This window comes from Cucurbita maxima, unplaced genomic scaffold (assembly GCF_002738345.1).
Source record: "Cucurbita maxima cultivar Rimu unplaced genomic scaffold, Cmax_1.0 Cma_Scf00007, whole genome shotgun sequence".
Taxonomy (NCBI): Eukaryota; Viridiplantae; Streptophyta; class Magnoliopsida; order Cucurbitales; family Cucurbitaceae; genus Cucurbita; species Cucurbita maxima.
The window spans coordinates 3449970-3466105 of record NW_019272023.1 but is presented as its reverse complement, the minus strand read 5'-3'; the positions used below and the strand labels follow the sequence as shown (position 1 = coordinate 3466105).

At 35.2% G+C, this 16136-nt stretch overlaps 3 protein-coding genes across 7 annotated transcripts in view; 1 reads left to right on the top strand and 2 right to left on the bottom strand.

Annotated features, from left to right (window-relative positions):
- LOC111481860 (E3 ubiquitin-protein ligase RGLG1) overlaps positions 1 to 2974 on the bottom strand; it is a 5074-nt gene extending 2100 nt beyond the window's left edge. Inside the window, exons 1-5 of one of the 3 annotated variants that reach the window (XM_023127440.1) lie at positions 2588 to 2974; positions 1455 to 2209; positions 669 to 894; positions 464 to 577; positions 266 to 363 (exon numbers count right to left, since the gene is read on the bottom strand). In XM_023127440.1, coding sequence (XP_022983208.1) covers positions 266 to 363; positions 464 to 577; positions 669 to 894; positions 1455 to 1745 — 729 coding nt within the window. In that variant the 5' untranslated portion in view covers positions 1746 to 2209; positions 2588 to 2974. The remainder of the gene's footprint in view (positions 1 to 265; positions 364 to 463; positions 578 to 668; positions 895 to 1454; positions 2210 to 2587) is intronic. The other 2 variants (XM_023127441.1, XM_023127439.1) reach the window with 2 other exon arrangements.
- Positions 2975 to 5909: 2935 nt separating this feature from the next.
- LOC111481480 (surfeit locus protein 2) lies at positions 5910 to 11643 on the bottom strand. 3 transcript variants are annotated; one of them, XM_023126910.1, is made up of 6 exons: positions 11325 to 11643; positions 10809 to 10906; positions 10437 to 10718; positions 6489 to 6520; positions 6406 to 6428; positions 5910 to 6288 (listed from the first exon to the last, which is right to left on the bottom strand). In XM_023126910.1, the coding sequence occupies exons 1-6, from the start codon at positions 11567 to 11569 to the stop codon at positions 6210 to 6212; spliced, it is 759 nt and encodes a 252-aa protein (XP_022982678.1). In that variant the 5' UTR covers positions 11570 to 11643; the 3' UTR covers positions 5910 to 6209. The 3 variants fall into 3 exon arrangements, with proteins under 3 accessions (XP_022982678.1, XP_022982676.1, XP_022982675.1); XM_023126908.1 differs by having other exon boundaries at positions 6406 to 6469; positions 6500 to 6520; XM_023126907.1 differs by having other exon boundaries at positions 6406 to 6520; positions 11325 to 11642.
- A 1905-nt stretch (positions 11644 to 13548) lies between these two features.
- Positions 13549 to 15954, top strand: LOC111481479 (GDSL esterase/lipase At5g14450-like). Its single transcript, XM_023126906.1, has 5 exons — positions 13549 to 13856; positions 14249 to 14458; positions 14527 to 14699; positions 15017 to 15281; positions 15505 to 15954. Exons 1-5 carry the CDS (start codon positions 13628 to 13630, stop codon positions 15744 to 15746), a joined length of 1119 nt encoding a protein of 372 aa, XP_022982674.1. The 5' UTR covers positions 13549 to 13627; the 3' UTR covers positions 15747 to 15954.
- Positions 15955 to 16136: the final 182 nt, after the last annotated feature.

Sequence of the window (16136 nt, the reverse complement as noted above, 5' to 3'; positions counted from 1 at the left end):
CGCACGTGAATTCTCAATCAAATTAAAAAAAAAAAAAAAAAAAAAGTCGGTTAAAACACCATTTTGGTCCCTTCGGAATAAGGACTAGTTTTAAGAACAGGAAAGTATAGAGGCAAAATTTAAAGTACAAGGATTAAAAGAATGTTTAAACCTTTATTCTCTCATTCATGAGAAACATTTTAAGAAAATTCAGCTTGTTCTAAAACAGAAAAAAGAAAAAAGAAACAGATTCCACCAATTTTTTTCCATTGAACTGTATTAGTACCTGCCCATCAGCAATTATCAACAGAACGTGATACTGGCCACCACTCTGCTCCACAATTGTCGTTGCCATCTCAATAACAGGTGCAAATGACGTTGGTCCTGTTATAGAATAACAAATGACCTCGTAAGAACCATTACATGTATGTGAGAAATAATTTGATAAAATATAAAGTATGAAGAAGTAAATGTATTCTGGAACCTGCAAGACGTAGATGGGGAACGATTTCCCTATAACGATTCAACACGTCCTCAAATCCATTACAAAATCTCCCTTCTGGATAGAAACTAAAGACATCTTGATCGTGTGTAGATGCTGCAAATTACACAAGACATTTGTAATAGGAGGAGGCTTGGAAATTTGAAACAGAAGAATACAGCCTACGGAGGACAATTTAAGTAATTACCATCTCCAAATCCAAGACACGGAATCAAATTATCGTCATCAAAAGCAGACATCGTTTTCCCGACAATGGATATGGCTTGTTCATAAGGATTGGGACCATTACTGATGTCATGAAGGCTTCGTTTGTTAAATGATCTTGCACCTGTCCATTCATTGCTCTTTGTGAAATCAATTCCAATAATGAGATTGGACGACTCGAGCCCAGCACGAGCAAGAGCTCCTGTTACCTGTAGAAAACAAATTTCACCTTATTATATAGTTTGCAGAATGTAAATATGAAAATGCATACGACCAAGTTCTTATATTTTATCCTTAATACAGTTGCATCAATCGAAGAACATATCCTTCTAAAAACAAAACATGACGAAAACCGACTGTAAACAATGGCTATCAACCAATTAATATTCTGTTCTTCCAACCACAGAAGGCTGAACCCAAGCGAAGCTGTTTCTTTCTTAGAAAATCAAGGTTATAGATGCATGCATGAAACTGGAAATAACATTCGTAAGCAAGAAATAATTTGTTTTCATTCCCTCTCCACAAAATTTAAGGTTAAATCGAAAGTTTTAGTCCCTAAATTTTCATGTTTGTGTTAGATAGATCCTTCAACTTTAAAATTGAAAGCTCAAGGGCTTATTAACACAAAACCGAAAGTTTAGAAATTTATTAGGCACACAGGTACGTATTAAAAACATTTGAAAATTCAAAGGCCTGATCAAACTTGTAAATTAACAAAGTTTAATATTGGAAAACAATTTCCCATTAGGAACATTCCATTCTATCTTACCTCCTCGAAGGACTTGTAATCATCAGCAATTCTCGAGTATCGTCTGTCGAACTTCTTTCTATTATCAGCAGCAGCACCACCATGGTAGTTTTCAGGAGGAGGGTAATACTGCGGTGAGGAAAATGATTGCTGTGGCACATAACTCTGACTTTGCTGACCATATGGGGGTCGAGCATATGTTTCCTGAGCATAAGGGGTTTGAGTATATGGGGATTGAGCATATGCATCACTCCATGACGACGATGAAACGGACCGAACCGATGGTTCCTCCCTTGAATTTGCAGCCCCCATCAATTTCAGACTCTATCAAATTCTTCCAAATCTTAAGAACCTCTTCTTGTCTAATGAACAAAGAAAGACGATGAAATCAGATTCTTCCAAATCTTAAGAACCTCTTCTTGTCTAATGAACAAAGAAAGACAATGAAATCAGATTCTCTTCCAAATCTTAAGAACCTCTTCTTGTCTAATGAACAAAGAACAACGATGAAATCAGCCAAAATTAATCAAAATCCTCAGCTACAAGGCAGATACCAGTATATCCAAAAGGGTTTAATCCAAGTCCAACTGGCCAAAGAGAAATTATTCTCTCTCACAAATGAAGTTTTAAAGAAGATTTCAAGCTTTTATTGAAATCAAAATACGTAGCTATGTAATTCCATTACGCCACGCCTCTTCACCGACTTAAGGAAAAGAAAAACAGAAAAAACGAGGTATGAAAACCAGAAACGTTCAAACACAAGAGCCTGCCGCCGCCTGTCAAAAATGGAAAAAGAAAAGGCCAAAGAACGGAAATGAATTACGAATATGCGAAGTGATTAACATGCAATTAAACTACACGATTTGATTTGACAAACTCCCTTAAATCTTTTCAACTTCAACGTTCAAAACATTCAACCATTAACAACTTCCAATCCTCAGCGCCAAAAGAAAATAAGTTGAAAATTTCAAACTCACGAGTCACACAACCCAAAGCCAATCAGTTCAAATCTACAGAATCATGAAACCATCAAACGCCATTAAAAAGACCAGCAATCCTAGACAAATTCATCATCAGATTCTTCACCCTATTTCCTAGAACGCAATGAAAAAGTAAAAAAGAATCTCGAAAAGAAACGAAAACGAAATCCGTACCATCGTCTCGGTTTCTCAAATTGCTTCCCCTATCCGCGATTGATGGGAAAATCCACTTCACTTCAAAGCAGGAACGCACAACGAAGATACTAAAATCAAATCCTTCTGCAAGAAAAGAGAAAAAGAGAAATGGAAAGTGGAACGGATTTTTGACTTCCAGTTCCAACGGGAATCTTGAATTTGTTAATCTGGTAAAACGATTCCTTGATTAGGCATTTAAGCGGAGTTTCGTAACAAAGCAATGTCGAATCATTGCTTGAAATTAGTGGGATTCGAAGACTTTGGCGAACGAAAAAGAAAAACAATCATGGAATTCAATCAGTTCGCCATTGAACAAACGACGGGGTTTTCCCGGTTGTTCTTTCTAATAAAAAAAAAAAAGAAAATAGAATCTTCATTATTAGTCACTTTCATGTCAATTATAAACGTAACCGCACGTCTCTTATTAAATAAATAAACACAATGTCAGGTCTTATCAAATATTTTATGATCAGATATTATTTTTATTTTTTTAAAAATATTTTATTACTTTAAATCTTTAATAACTATTTCAAAACTAAAATTCTCCCTCCTTTCAAATGCCAATTTTTCCCCAAAATTCTAATAAATTTTGTTTGGAAATAAATAAATAAAATTTAAGGATTTTTTTTATAATTAAAATTTTTATTTCATTATGAATTTAGAAGGGTAAGCACACTATCATTATCTGAATTTCCATCGTCTTTTCTTGCTTTTTTTTTATTTTTATTATTATTATTATTGATATTGGTTCACCGCTAATAAATATTGTCATCTTTAGACTTTCTCTTTCGGGCTTCTCTTCATTGCTTTAAAAGCTAATAAAAGGTTTCCACGCCTTTACAAAAGGGTGTTTCCTTCTCCTCCCGAACCCATGTGAGATATAACAAAAATAGTTTTTATTTGGTCTTTTAATTTCATGTGCATTTAAATTTTGAGTTTGAATTTATATTTAGTTAAAAAAATTTAATATTGACAGAAAATTAACTAAAATAAATTTAATTACAAAGAATTAAAATTGCATTAGTAGTAATAATGTAAATTTTGTAACTAGGCCAATAATGCATTAAATCCAGCTGGGCATAGAGTTGTCTGACACGTGGAAATGGATATGTTATACTTTGCCAACGAAGCAAGAGGTTGCGTGGATTGCTTCCCATACTTCACAGACAAGCAAAATCCCATCCCCAAGTTTGTTTGTTTTTTTTTTTTTTAATTTCATTATCTTATAATATAAAGTATCATTTTCAAAATTATTATTTAAAAAAGTTAATATTAGGTCTTAATTATTGAAAAATTACTATTTGACTTGTCTACTTGCTATTATAAACCGAGTCATTATCACCCTTAATTTACTAAGAATTCGAGTTGGGATTGCTTCGTAAGATATACGATTTTACGAGCTAGATCATCTCTAAAGAGTCTATTGTCGACTATACTTAAGGGTTAAGACGTTCGGGACCAAATAGACATCAACCTCAAATTTCTTGAATCATTATGTTCTTTCCAAATAATAAGTATTATCATTAGGGTTACACACGGGTTTGTTAGCTTAGTGACTCGAACAACCCAAATAGAGTTCACAACTCAACTCAACCCTTAGTTGGATCGGATTGTTAGGTTATTTTTTTTTATTATTATCTTAAAAAATAACATTTACATGTCAAATATCACTAATTGTATCGTAACAACTTAAATATTCTTTTTTTTTTTTTAAGAGTACGGTAGGGTTGGGTTGGATTATAAACCTATTTTTAGGTTGATTAGGTTAACCCGACCAAAAAAACTATAATCCTACATACCAAATTTATTTTTTTCAGCTTTTTAAAAATTCGACCGAACTCGAACCGGAAAAAAGAAAAAAAAAATATAACCCAATTCAACCTTTATGGTTTAGATTGGTAGTCTCGATTAGTCGAATTATCAGGTCATATAAACTCTTCTCATCATTATTTATTTTAGTATAAAAGCAAGCATAACATTATATATGAACTCATTAAAGTATCAAAACCTAATAGATAATATGAATATTATTCACATTTATTGTATATCATGTTAGCCTTAGTTAAAAATGATACATGTCATTTTAGTCCTTCCTTTTATTAAAACTATTTTTAAAATATAAGGGTATTTTTGAGATTTTCGCATAAGTTAAAGAATTTTTTTTTTTTTTTTTTTTTTTTTTTTTTTTTGGAAAAGCCATTCATTTGACCAAAACTTATTTTTCAAAGATTAATTATAAAAGAAAAAAAAAGTATTCTTCTTATATTAGTTTAACTATTTAATATACTTTTTGTTATTAGTTTAAGTAAATTATACTTATTTATTATTTTTATCGGTTAATTTTTTAAATTATTAAGTACCCATTTTGGTTTGTGGTTACTTTAATTTATTCCCTTACCATAAATTAAATTTAAAATTGGTAAAACAAACCCAAAATTTTGTTATTAAATATTAATTATTTAAAATTTCAAACATTAAAGTTTTAGATATTTTCCGCTCAGCCATTATTTAATAATGTATTCTTTTCCCTTTGAGTCAGGAAGTTCAAATCCTCAATACTTCCTCTACTATTTAACAACTTCGGGCCAATTACTGCGAACCTCCAGGATAAGGGAGTAGGCACTATTAACTAAGTCAAGCCTACTACTATTTAACAACTTCGAGGCAATTAAGCACGAGCCTCCCGGACAAGGGAGCGGGCACTATTAACCAAGTCAAGCCTACTACTATTCAACAACTTCGGGCCAATTAAGCACAAGCTCCCGGACAAGGGAGAGGGCACTTTTAACCAAGTCAAGGCTACTACTATTTAACAATCTAATTAAGCACGAGCCTCCAAGGTAAAGGAGCGGGCACTATTAACCAAGTCAAGTCTAGTTCTCGCCGATAGGCGAGGGTAGCTTGCTTCCAAACCTTGCCAGCTATACTAAATAGTTGTGGCCACGGCCACGAACCTTAAGCACTTGTACAATGCTCAAATGACTATCTTAATGGGTTAAGACATAAGACATATATATCCCCAATCCAAAAAGATTGAAAGTTTTCATGATGGGTCATGGAAATGTTTTCAGATTCTAAATTTACCACCGAACACAAATAATAACTAATAACGTAGAAAATTCCTAATGTTCAAGTTCTTGTTTTTCCAATCTGTGTGAAAACTTACCTGAATAGAGGGATTATACGACTCTTTCTTATGTGCTATAGTTTTCTTCAAGTCCTAACAACATCGACAAAGATTTTCTAACATAAAGTGATACATTAAGAACAAATTTGAAGGTTTTAAAAGAACAGGATCACAAGTGAGAAATGTAATAAATATTATGAACCAATCTATATATCCATGTCTACAAAAGAAGGGAAAAGAGAGAAAAACAGAAGCCTGCTCAATGAAGATTCAAATTGGCTATATATAAGCTAGCTAAAGCTAAGAACATTAAGGAGGACGATAAAAATGCATGGTGATTAGATAAACATAAAGTTAAGCTGGAAAAATTGGCACCTAGAGCGATGAAGCATACCGAAAATGGCGAGGCATCCGTGCACGCCTAAGCAAGCAAGATATAGTTGGATTATTGAGGAATACCTGAAGAAATGTGCCTCACTTGGAGTTTTTCTTACTCTTCTTCTTTCTTGAAGCAAAGCTGCTGGGTCCAATCTCTATGGACATTCTTTTGGTCCTGTGATCATAAACGTATTCGGTAAGTAAACGACGATCACTGTGAAACTTGACATAATTTGGAACAGAATGGGAAAAAAAACGACTTATGTATTAGCTATAGGTTTCTTTAACGTACCGGTTAGACAATTCAACTGCCTCATTTTCACCATGTTTATCTTCATCTGACTTGTTTTCACCATGTTTATCTTCATCTGACTTGTTTTCACCATGTTTATCTTTATCCTCATCGTCTAAAGAGAAAAGAAAATCAAATTTTAGTACAGTAAAATTGTAAGTAGCCATAAACAGAATGTCAGGAAACATTTTCTCCATTTATCAGAAGCAGCATACGATTACCCAAGAAAGAACAATATATAAGAAAACTAAAATACTGAACTTGAAGAGATTGGACTAGAGAACCAAACCAATCCAAACTAATATCAATTGCATTCGAAGTTAATGTTAGTTTCACTTTCAGTTGATTTAGATGACTGCAGTTTCATCTTACATCCCTACCTAATCTTGGGCAGCAAAGGCCAAGATTCAACCCTATATGTTACCATGCTCTATCTTTGGTGGGAAGAGGATCTTCCAGTTAACTAAAGGGAACGTGTAACGACCCGCCTTTCGAGATTTTGAGTCGCGGACCATTATTTATTGACATGAAATATTTGAAAATATGTATGTAATTTAAAACTTTTAAACGTGCATGCACATAAAGAAAATTTAATACAACATCGTTCAAAAATACATTTCAAACGTTGTTATATGCAAATTCCACTAAATGCAAGTGTCCGTTGTAAAGTCCAAGGCACAAGCCCCCAACAACCTCATGCCCGTTTATCTGCTTTCATTGCAAATATTATCTTGGGTACGCTTTAGGACTTGGTGCCCTTGAATTTGAAACTGTCTCCTGATGGCGACTGAAAAAGTAACTCTCCTACATGACAATCAATGTAGACATAGCTCTCTGCGAGCAAGTCCATCCCCAGAATAACATCAAAGTCAGTCATGTCGATGATTATCAACGTCACCTCAAACTAGCATCCTGCCAGAATTATTTTTCTCTCATTTTTCTCTCACTGATTCTCTCCTCAGCCAGCATTATCGTGTCAGCTTGAGTAGAAACTGTTAGACTATACTCTAAAGACTCTATCCCAACTAGTACTTGTCTAACAAAAGTAGTGGATAGAAAAGAATGCATTGATCCAGAATCAAACAAGGCAAATACATAATAGCCAAGTACTTGTCACCACGTTTCCTGCATTTGTGGTTCAGCGAGTTGTGGTGGCGTGAACCATGCCTCAAGCCTGTACTTGCCCGCCTCGGTTCCCCTGGTTCAACCTTGAAGGTCGGTCGGTATCTGCCCTTCCCTTATGGGGGCATTCAACTACCCGATGCCCGCTCTTTCCACAGTTGAAACAAGCCCCTGTCCCAGCCAAGCACTCCCCACCGTGGTCTTTGTCACACGGCCTACATTTTGGTCTCCCAACGGTTGGAGGCGATTGTCGGTCGAATTGTCTTCTCGGCCCTTGCTGCTGGTCAAACTGTCTCTGTGGGTTTTGTCACTGGTCAAACTGCCTCCTAGGAGATTGTTGCTGAGACCTGGAGGAGTTTATGTTAAACTTCCTCTTATTAATGGAGCCTTGCTGATTTGTTGGGCCCCCTGGTGTTTCGACAGTTGGCATTGTCGATGACAGTAGCGACCCTGACAGCTTCGGCATAATCCAGTGATGCATGGGCCGACACATGTCCCTGAAGGTCCCAATTTAGGCCATTGATGAATCTCTCAGTCTTGGCCTCATCAGTGCGCACAATGTGGGGCAAAATGGGACAATCGAGTGAATTCGTGCTCATACTCCTCTACTGTCCTTTCCCCTTGCTTTAACGGTATAAATTCTTCCTCTATCTAAAATCTAACAATCCTGGGGTAGTACTTTCGGAAGAAGGCCTCTCGAAATTGTTCCCATGTCACCTACTTGCCCTTATTCTCAAAGGAGCAGAGAACTGACTCCCACCAAAAATGGGCTTGGACCTTTTGGGTGTCGGAGCAGTTCATGTACTTGAAGAGTAACTCGATGGCCACCAACCAAGCCTCTGCTGCCTTTATGTCCAGGGTTCGCCCATCGAACAACGAGGGATCATACTTCTTGAAATCCTTCAGGTAGCGAGACTCTTCTAACGTAAACTGATCCCAATGCCCATGCCCTGATCGGCTTGCTAGCACTGCGTCTACAATGTTTGTTACTTGACTAGTCATGGTGGTCTGTAACAAGTTCTGCAGCTCTTCTACAGACATCGTCACCATGGTGCGTGATGGGGGTGTCGCTGTGTCTGGCATAAGGACTTGGGTTGTCTCTATCTCAGGCGTCTCTTGAGAAGGAACATCGGTAGCATGTGTTCTGCCACCACCCGTACGACGATTGCAAATACCGCCTCTAGCTTTGGGTGCCATTTTTGTCAAATCACAAATCTTAGATTAAGATTTATTCCCCACATTTCTCAACACCTCATCATGCGTTACATAAACTTCAAACTTAGCATTGTATCAGTCAGCCAATTCAGCTCACTAAAAGATCTAAACTACTCATGTTAGCTTTGCTTACCTGACCACGGCATGACGTAGTTGAGCTGGGCTATGGAGAACTCTAAGACTCTCTATCTAGATAGTCTATAGAACCTATCAACCTAAAACTCTGATACCAAACTGTAACAACCCGCCTTTCGAACCCCCTCCACGAACTCGGCCACTACCTTAAATCGACCCTCGTCCCTCTCTACTTCAAAATGGCCTCGAAACCACGCGGATCAGCCCTGTCTTTTGCCGACTGACCCGTTTGTATTTGCCGGTGGCGAGCAGCGAGCAGAGCTGCATCAGACGCATTTCCTTTCTTTCTTTCTTCCTTTCTTTCTTTCTTTCTTTCTTTCTTTCTTTCTTTCTTTCTTTCTTTCTTTCTTTCTTTCTTTCTTTCTTTTTTGACCTATGGGTATAACAGAACGACACAATTCTTCTCAACCAACAGAGAAATCATGCAATTGAAAATCATCCTTTCCAAAGTGGCGGCCAATGCAGAAGAGGAAGTAGACTAAGGACAAACTCACTTCCAAGCTGAAAAAATTGGACAGGAGAGCACACCTCCCTATAACAAGAAACAACAAATAGTGGAGAAATAGCCCAAGCTTTCCAACAGCTAGAAATATATGATACGACTTGGGAGCAACCATGCTTTAAGAGAATTACAGGGGTCCCTTAATGCTTTATCAGGATCGTAAGCTGGAACGTCAATAGCAAAATGCTATGGAGCATCATCAAAGGTACTACCAAGCCAGCCCAGTCACAGTTGCCTTGGAAGCAACCAAAGTCTCATCATGTAATAGACAGTTAATAAAATCTCTTAAGAGTCCAAAAGGATTGGTTAGTGCTCTCTAAACTCTTGAAGAACCATTGGTGGTATCATTATTATGTGGATGCTTCGCATTCTATTTTCCTTTTTCCTTTTTCCTTTTCTGACAAGAAAGGATACGCTTCCTTTGATAAAATGAAAAATTACCAGTGAGATACAAAAAACTTCACCAAACTGTACATAAGACTAACACATTCACTACCCAAAGTAAGTGATAGAAATAAAAACATAGCTTTCCATCCATATAAGGAGGAAGAAATCTTTAAAATCACCAAAGAACTCCACCAATACCCAATAAATTTAAGCATTGACAACCCACAGGTAACTTGAACAAATTTTTAAATGGTTGAATCACAGAGCTATATCAGATCCTCTGTCAATTATTCTTTGACTTCCTTTCTAAACACCATGTTCCTGCCTTTTAAATGCATGGGAGATACCCAAACAGCCAAAGACAAGCAACCCAAACCCAAACCAAATCCCACGAGCCAAAAATCAAACCCAAGAAAGAACTCCCAAGATCCCTCTAACACAACCATTTACACCAACCTAACTCCCTGCCTTACTTAGAAAGTAGTGACAGAGTAGTCACAAAGTTTTAAACCATTCTAATGTACATTAGGCTCACACTTGATGTCATGCTACCCAACTCATTCTAGATTTTGCATTCAATGACCTACTACATTTCTCCCTAGCACCCTTGTGATTTAAATGAAATGCAAACGTAAATATAATGTCAAGTTTGAAAATTAGACAAACCTACCTTTAGCATTGATTTTATCACTTTCATGCTCTGAATCTGATTCAGAACCCCATCTGTCTCCTCCATTGTCGTTATCCCAGCGTTGCCCTGCTGGAGGCATCCAGAAGACATCCTCTGCATCACTACCCCCATTCGATTCACGAGCTTCAGAAATAATCTTCTCTAGTTCCTTCTTATTCTTCTTTGAATTTTCTGTACTATGTTTCAAAGCCTTAGCGGCCTTCTTCTTGCCTTTCTGCTCTCCTGATTTAGCCATTGAATCTTTCTCAAACTCCTTTTGCTCTACAATGAAAATACAAACTTGCTAAGACCACATAATCGATAAGATAAAGGATTAACATAAACAATCCATGTAGACTGAGAAGTACAAACCTAATTTGTTGAGGAAACGTTTGCCGTTAATGTGCTTCCATATATGTTCCTCTGTTTTGTTGATAGTATCACCAGTCAATTTGCATTTCAGCTTCGAACTGCAAAAAAAAAGCCAATTTCCAACTTAACGTGAAATAACTGCAAGTGCAAGAGAAAGAGCAAAAATCATCCGAAAATAACCAAATAACTACAACTTAGATACCAAGAAACGACAAATTCATACTCAAAAAGACCCAAGTCACCAACTTAAAACATTAATCGAGCTCAAATAACAGCGCTCATTACAAGACAATAGCAACCAAATAAATACTACTCTATGCGACTTCAATTTCATCCTAGCATTTTCAATCATCAGGCTGCAATCCATCAAATAGAAGCTCTATTTCAATATAATTTCTATGAATTTCCACAGTATCCAAGAAATCAAACAGGATCACTGAGCTAAAGCTTCCATATATTTCATCTACATGTATGATGACGAATTGTATGTGCATCTAAAAAGGAAGTTTAGATTACCGGGAGAGAGGATCAAGCTCGAACATATTGAGAGGAGCTTTTCGATGGGACAAAGCGAAATCGATGAGGCCAAGACGGCAGCGCTTGGTACGAGAGTAGGAGTCCTTATCCTTGGCGAGGACCTCGTGGCCAGTCTCGACGCACCGGAAGCGGCCATTGTCGAGCTCTGCGAAGGTCGGTTTCCCCAGAAGGTCAGCCCCTTCCACCTTCGGCGCCGCCCTCTCCTCGCCAGTTCTCGTCGCCATTGATAGAGGTTTGATTTTGTCGTACGGTTATGGAGAAAAATCTTGTGGGTCGGGGTTTTGCTCAATTAGGGCGGTTTAGAAAACTATGTTATTTTTCCTGAATTATTTTCTTGGAATATTAATTTAGTTAAATGATAATTTAATTAATTAACTTTTTTTTTTTTTCATTTATTTAGTTTGAATGTCTAATAGTTTCATGTAATCTTAATATATTTTAAATTATATATATATATATATATTTAAACACAAAATTTGAGAGTTTACATTATTTATTAGACAATTTTAAAATTTTAAAATTTACTTGACACAAAAATTTTAAAAAATATTAATTTTTAAAACGCACATTTTTCAAAGTACTTATGGCTGCATGATAGATGTCTCAATCTTGCTTGTTCGAATCGGTTGACAAGGACGTCAACTAATTGAGTGGGGGAGGATGTCACGGTTATGCTTGTCCAAGCCATGTTGTCTATGGTTGCGTGTCTGTTCCAAACCCCTTTTTCATGACTTCATCTTAGATAGGTCTTTACTATTTCATATCGGGTCAATACGGGGGTGTATGACCGTTCACCAGAATCGCGTCTACACCCGCTTGGGCAAAAATGCCCCAAAATGTACTATAGGAATAAGTTGACATAAACATTTTTTTAACTTATTTAAACATTAAGTACGTTGAATGAACTACAATAATAATAATAATAATAATTTTCATAAATTTCGGTGTCAGCCTCACGATTCTAAAACGCGTCTACGCGGGAGAGGTTTCTATACTCCTATAAAGAATGTTTCGTTATCCTCTCCAACTGATGTGAAATCTCATAAAAATAATTGAACAAAAGACATGTCGAACTACTCTTGAGAATCAATAGAAAATCATTTTATAGCCCACCTAAATATATAACTAGATAGTTAAGGTGTCTCTACTTCCTCATAAGGTCGTGAGTTCGAGTCTTATAAAATTATTATTGTATACCTAAACAGTGACCTCTCAATCTTCGACTTTCAATAAAAAAAAAAATACCCAGAAGCTCGACTTACACAGAAGAGACCCGAGAACCCTAATACAAATTTGTGCCTTGTTTAGGTTCTCGAGCTGATCCAATCCATATATCATCGAGTGCTTTTCGAGACAAGCACTAAGGGCACTAATTTTAACCCACTATTTTGAAGACCTAAACTATCCACTTAGAAAGCATGGGATGCACTCGTCCCACTATTTGAAAATGAGCACTTACTTTGTCTCCCAATGTGACACATTTATAGGAGCATACTTACTATATAAATGTCACATTTATAATCATTAAACCAAGTTCCCCATGGTGGAGCTAATAATATATATATATATATATATATATATATATATATATATGTATATGTATGTATATATATATATACGCGCGTGCGCGCACTATTATTTTTTATTAGAGGTTTAAATTTTTCTTACTTTAAATTTTGCAACGAAAAAAAAAACAACAATAAATAAATAAATTAGAGGTAATGATCTAATTTTAAAATAAATAAAAAAAAGCCGTTTTATTTACTATTTTTTATTACAAAATGTTCCAATTTAGGGTTTAATATTTTTATGGATTATTTTAATATGTATATATTTATGAGATTTATATAAAAAAAAACTTCAATATTAAATACAAAATACAAAATTGAAATCATTACGTGTTGTTAATTAGAAATCTATTAGAGCTAAAATATTAAAAAAAAAATTATTCTTTTTTTTAATTTAAAGACCTATAAGTAAATACGTGAAAGATTAAGGACTAATCTCGCAAAATATACTTTTGGTGGAAAGCTTTAACTAAATACATTTAATGGCATAGATTTTTTAGCTGTTGCCCTTTTCAAAATTCAAGCCGAGAATCATGGTGACAATGTTTATTTTATTTTTGTTATTAAAAAAATGTTTATAAATTAAAATAAAATTGAAGCATGAAAAAATGCACCAAATAAACAATTCGATTGAACCGGCAAAGAAAAAGGATATCGGCTCTGTTTTTCCTTCTTCTTCATCTTCTTCTTCTTCTTGGATTTTGAGTTCCTTCAATGACGATGAAGATTCCAATGGCTTTTTTTACAGTAGCTTCCATTCTGATTTCAATGGCGGATTCAAGAGCTTGCGGTTTTCCGGCGATTTACAATTTCGGCGATTCCAATTCCGATACCGGCGGAATCTCCGCCGCGTTTTACCCTACCATTTTGCCCTGCGGCGAGACGTTCTTCCATAAAACCGCCGGTCGAGGCTGCGACGGCCGCCTCATCATCGATTTCCTTGGTTATATATATATATATATATATATATATTTTTTTTTAATTCGTTTTAAGACGCTAATTTATTGCTATTTTATTATTTATATTTATTTAATCCAAGTTTTATTTAAATGAACTTATTTTATTCAAATTTTTGTTTTTTTGAAATTTAATTCTTAATTTAATAATATATAATGAAAATGGACTATATAATAACGTTTAATCTTTTTAATTTTTTTTTAAATAATAAATTCTGATATCGGACGATGTTTGGGGAAGAGAATGAAATACTTTAAAGTGTGTGGAAATTTTCCCATACACGTAGAAGACAATATCTACTAGCGGTGTGTCTTGTCATTACACTTTTTAAAATAAATTATTTTTTAACTTACATTTATTATATTTTGAATTTTGCAGCAAAGCATCTAGAGTTACCTTACTTGAGTGCATACTTGAATTCAATTGGAGCGAATTTTCGACACGGTGCGAACTTTGCAACGGGTGGTTCCACAATTCGGAATCAAAACGAATCGGTGTTTGAGAATGGAGTCAGCCCATTTTCACTCGATATTCAAGTCGTCCAATTTCGTCAGTTCAAAAATCGTACTATCGATCGATATCATGAAGGTAAAGTTTCCTTATCGTCTTATTTTTATTTGTAACTATTCTTAATAATTAATAAGTTTGTACGACAGAAACAAATGACTTTATTAGAAGCACTCTTCCGGTACCAGAAGAGTTCTCCAACGCTCTTTTCACCATTGATATTGGTCAGAACGATCTCTCGGCTGGATTTCGAAAAATGACAAACTACCAATTTCAAATGGCAATTCCTAATATCATTGGAGAATTTGACGCCGCCATTGAAGTAAGTCGCTTATTTTCAAATCATTTTATGTTTAAATTCAAATAATTTATTTGTTCCTCTCCTCTTTGACAACATTAAACTAACCTATAGATTTAAGGGGAAAAAAATTATAAAATCAACATTATTTATTTAAATAGATAAAATTGATCACTTTTTTAATGTTAAATAAAAAATTTATAATTTAATTTACGGAATTTATAAATTAGAATTTATCTGAATGTTTACGAAGTTTTATTGACTATTTATGAAATTTTATTGATATAAAAATAAAATAAGAATAAATTTTAATTTTTAATTTTTAATTTTCCAATTAATAGGAGTTATATAGAGAAGGAGCAAGGGCATTTTGGGTACACAACACAGGGCCCATAGGCTGCATTCCAGTGGCGATTCGCACCACAGTCCACGGAGATCTTGACCAAAACGGCTGCGTTAAGTACCAAAACGACGCCGCTTTGGAGTTCAACAGACAGCTTAAAGAACGAGTCATTCAACTAAGAGCAAAACTCTCAGATGCTTCTCTCGTCTACGTGGATGTGTTTGCAGCTAAGCTCCAACTCATAGCCAATGCAAAGGAAGAAGGTAGTTTTTAGTTATTTATTTTAATTTTTTAATTTTGTATTTAATAAAATTTAAAATTTAAAAATCACAAAATATTTTGAAACTAAATATTCGATGTTAAATTATTATTTTAACCCTCCTACTTAATTTTCTCTCTTGTATTTTTATTTATTTATTTTTAATTTTAATAAATCGGGGCTAAGTTATTTTTTAACCGATGGCGTATAATTGTTTAAATAATTAGGGTTTATGGAGATGGGGGCAATATGTTGTGGGTATCACGAGGGCAATGATCACGTGTGGTGCGGGAACCAGAAGATCATCAATGGCAGCCAAGTGTACGCTGGATCTTGTGATGATCCTTCCAGATTTATCAGCTGGGATGGGGTCCATTATACCGAGGCTGCTAACCGTTGGATCGCCAATCAGATTATCAAAGGCTCCTTCTCCGACCCCCAAGTTCCCATCACGCATGCTTGTCGTTGATATCCTACCGTCTGATTAGGTTTCGACGGCTAAGATCGTCTTATTTACAACACGCATATTCGACGGTGTAACTTCAGGATAGTTTACTTCTCAACATATTATAACATTTTTACGTGTGGTAAGTTTAGGTTTTAACATTTACCCGTGTTTTAATTGTAATACTTTACCTAAACAATATATTGTAGGTTACTTTTGGGACGTGTTAAAAGAATTTGGTGGTAAAAACCATTCAATCAATCCAATTTAAGTTGAATTATCCAAGTTGGTTGAACAACCGCTAATATAGGGAATATTCATGGATTTATAATAAAAAAAATATATTATCTCGCCTGTTGGAAAGTCTAAAATAGAGTTACGAGAGCTTATGTTCAAAGTAGACCGAATATTTTT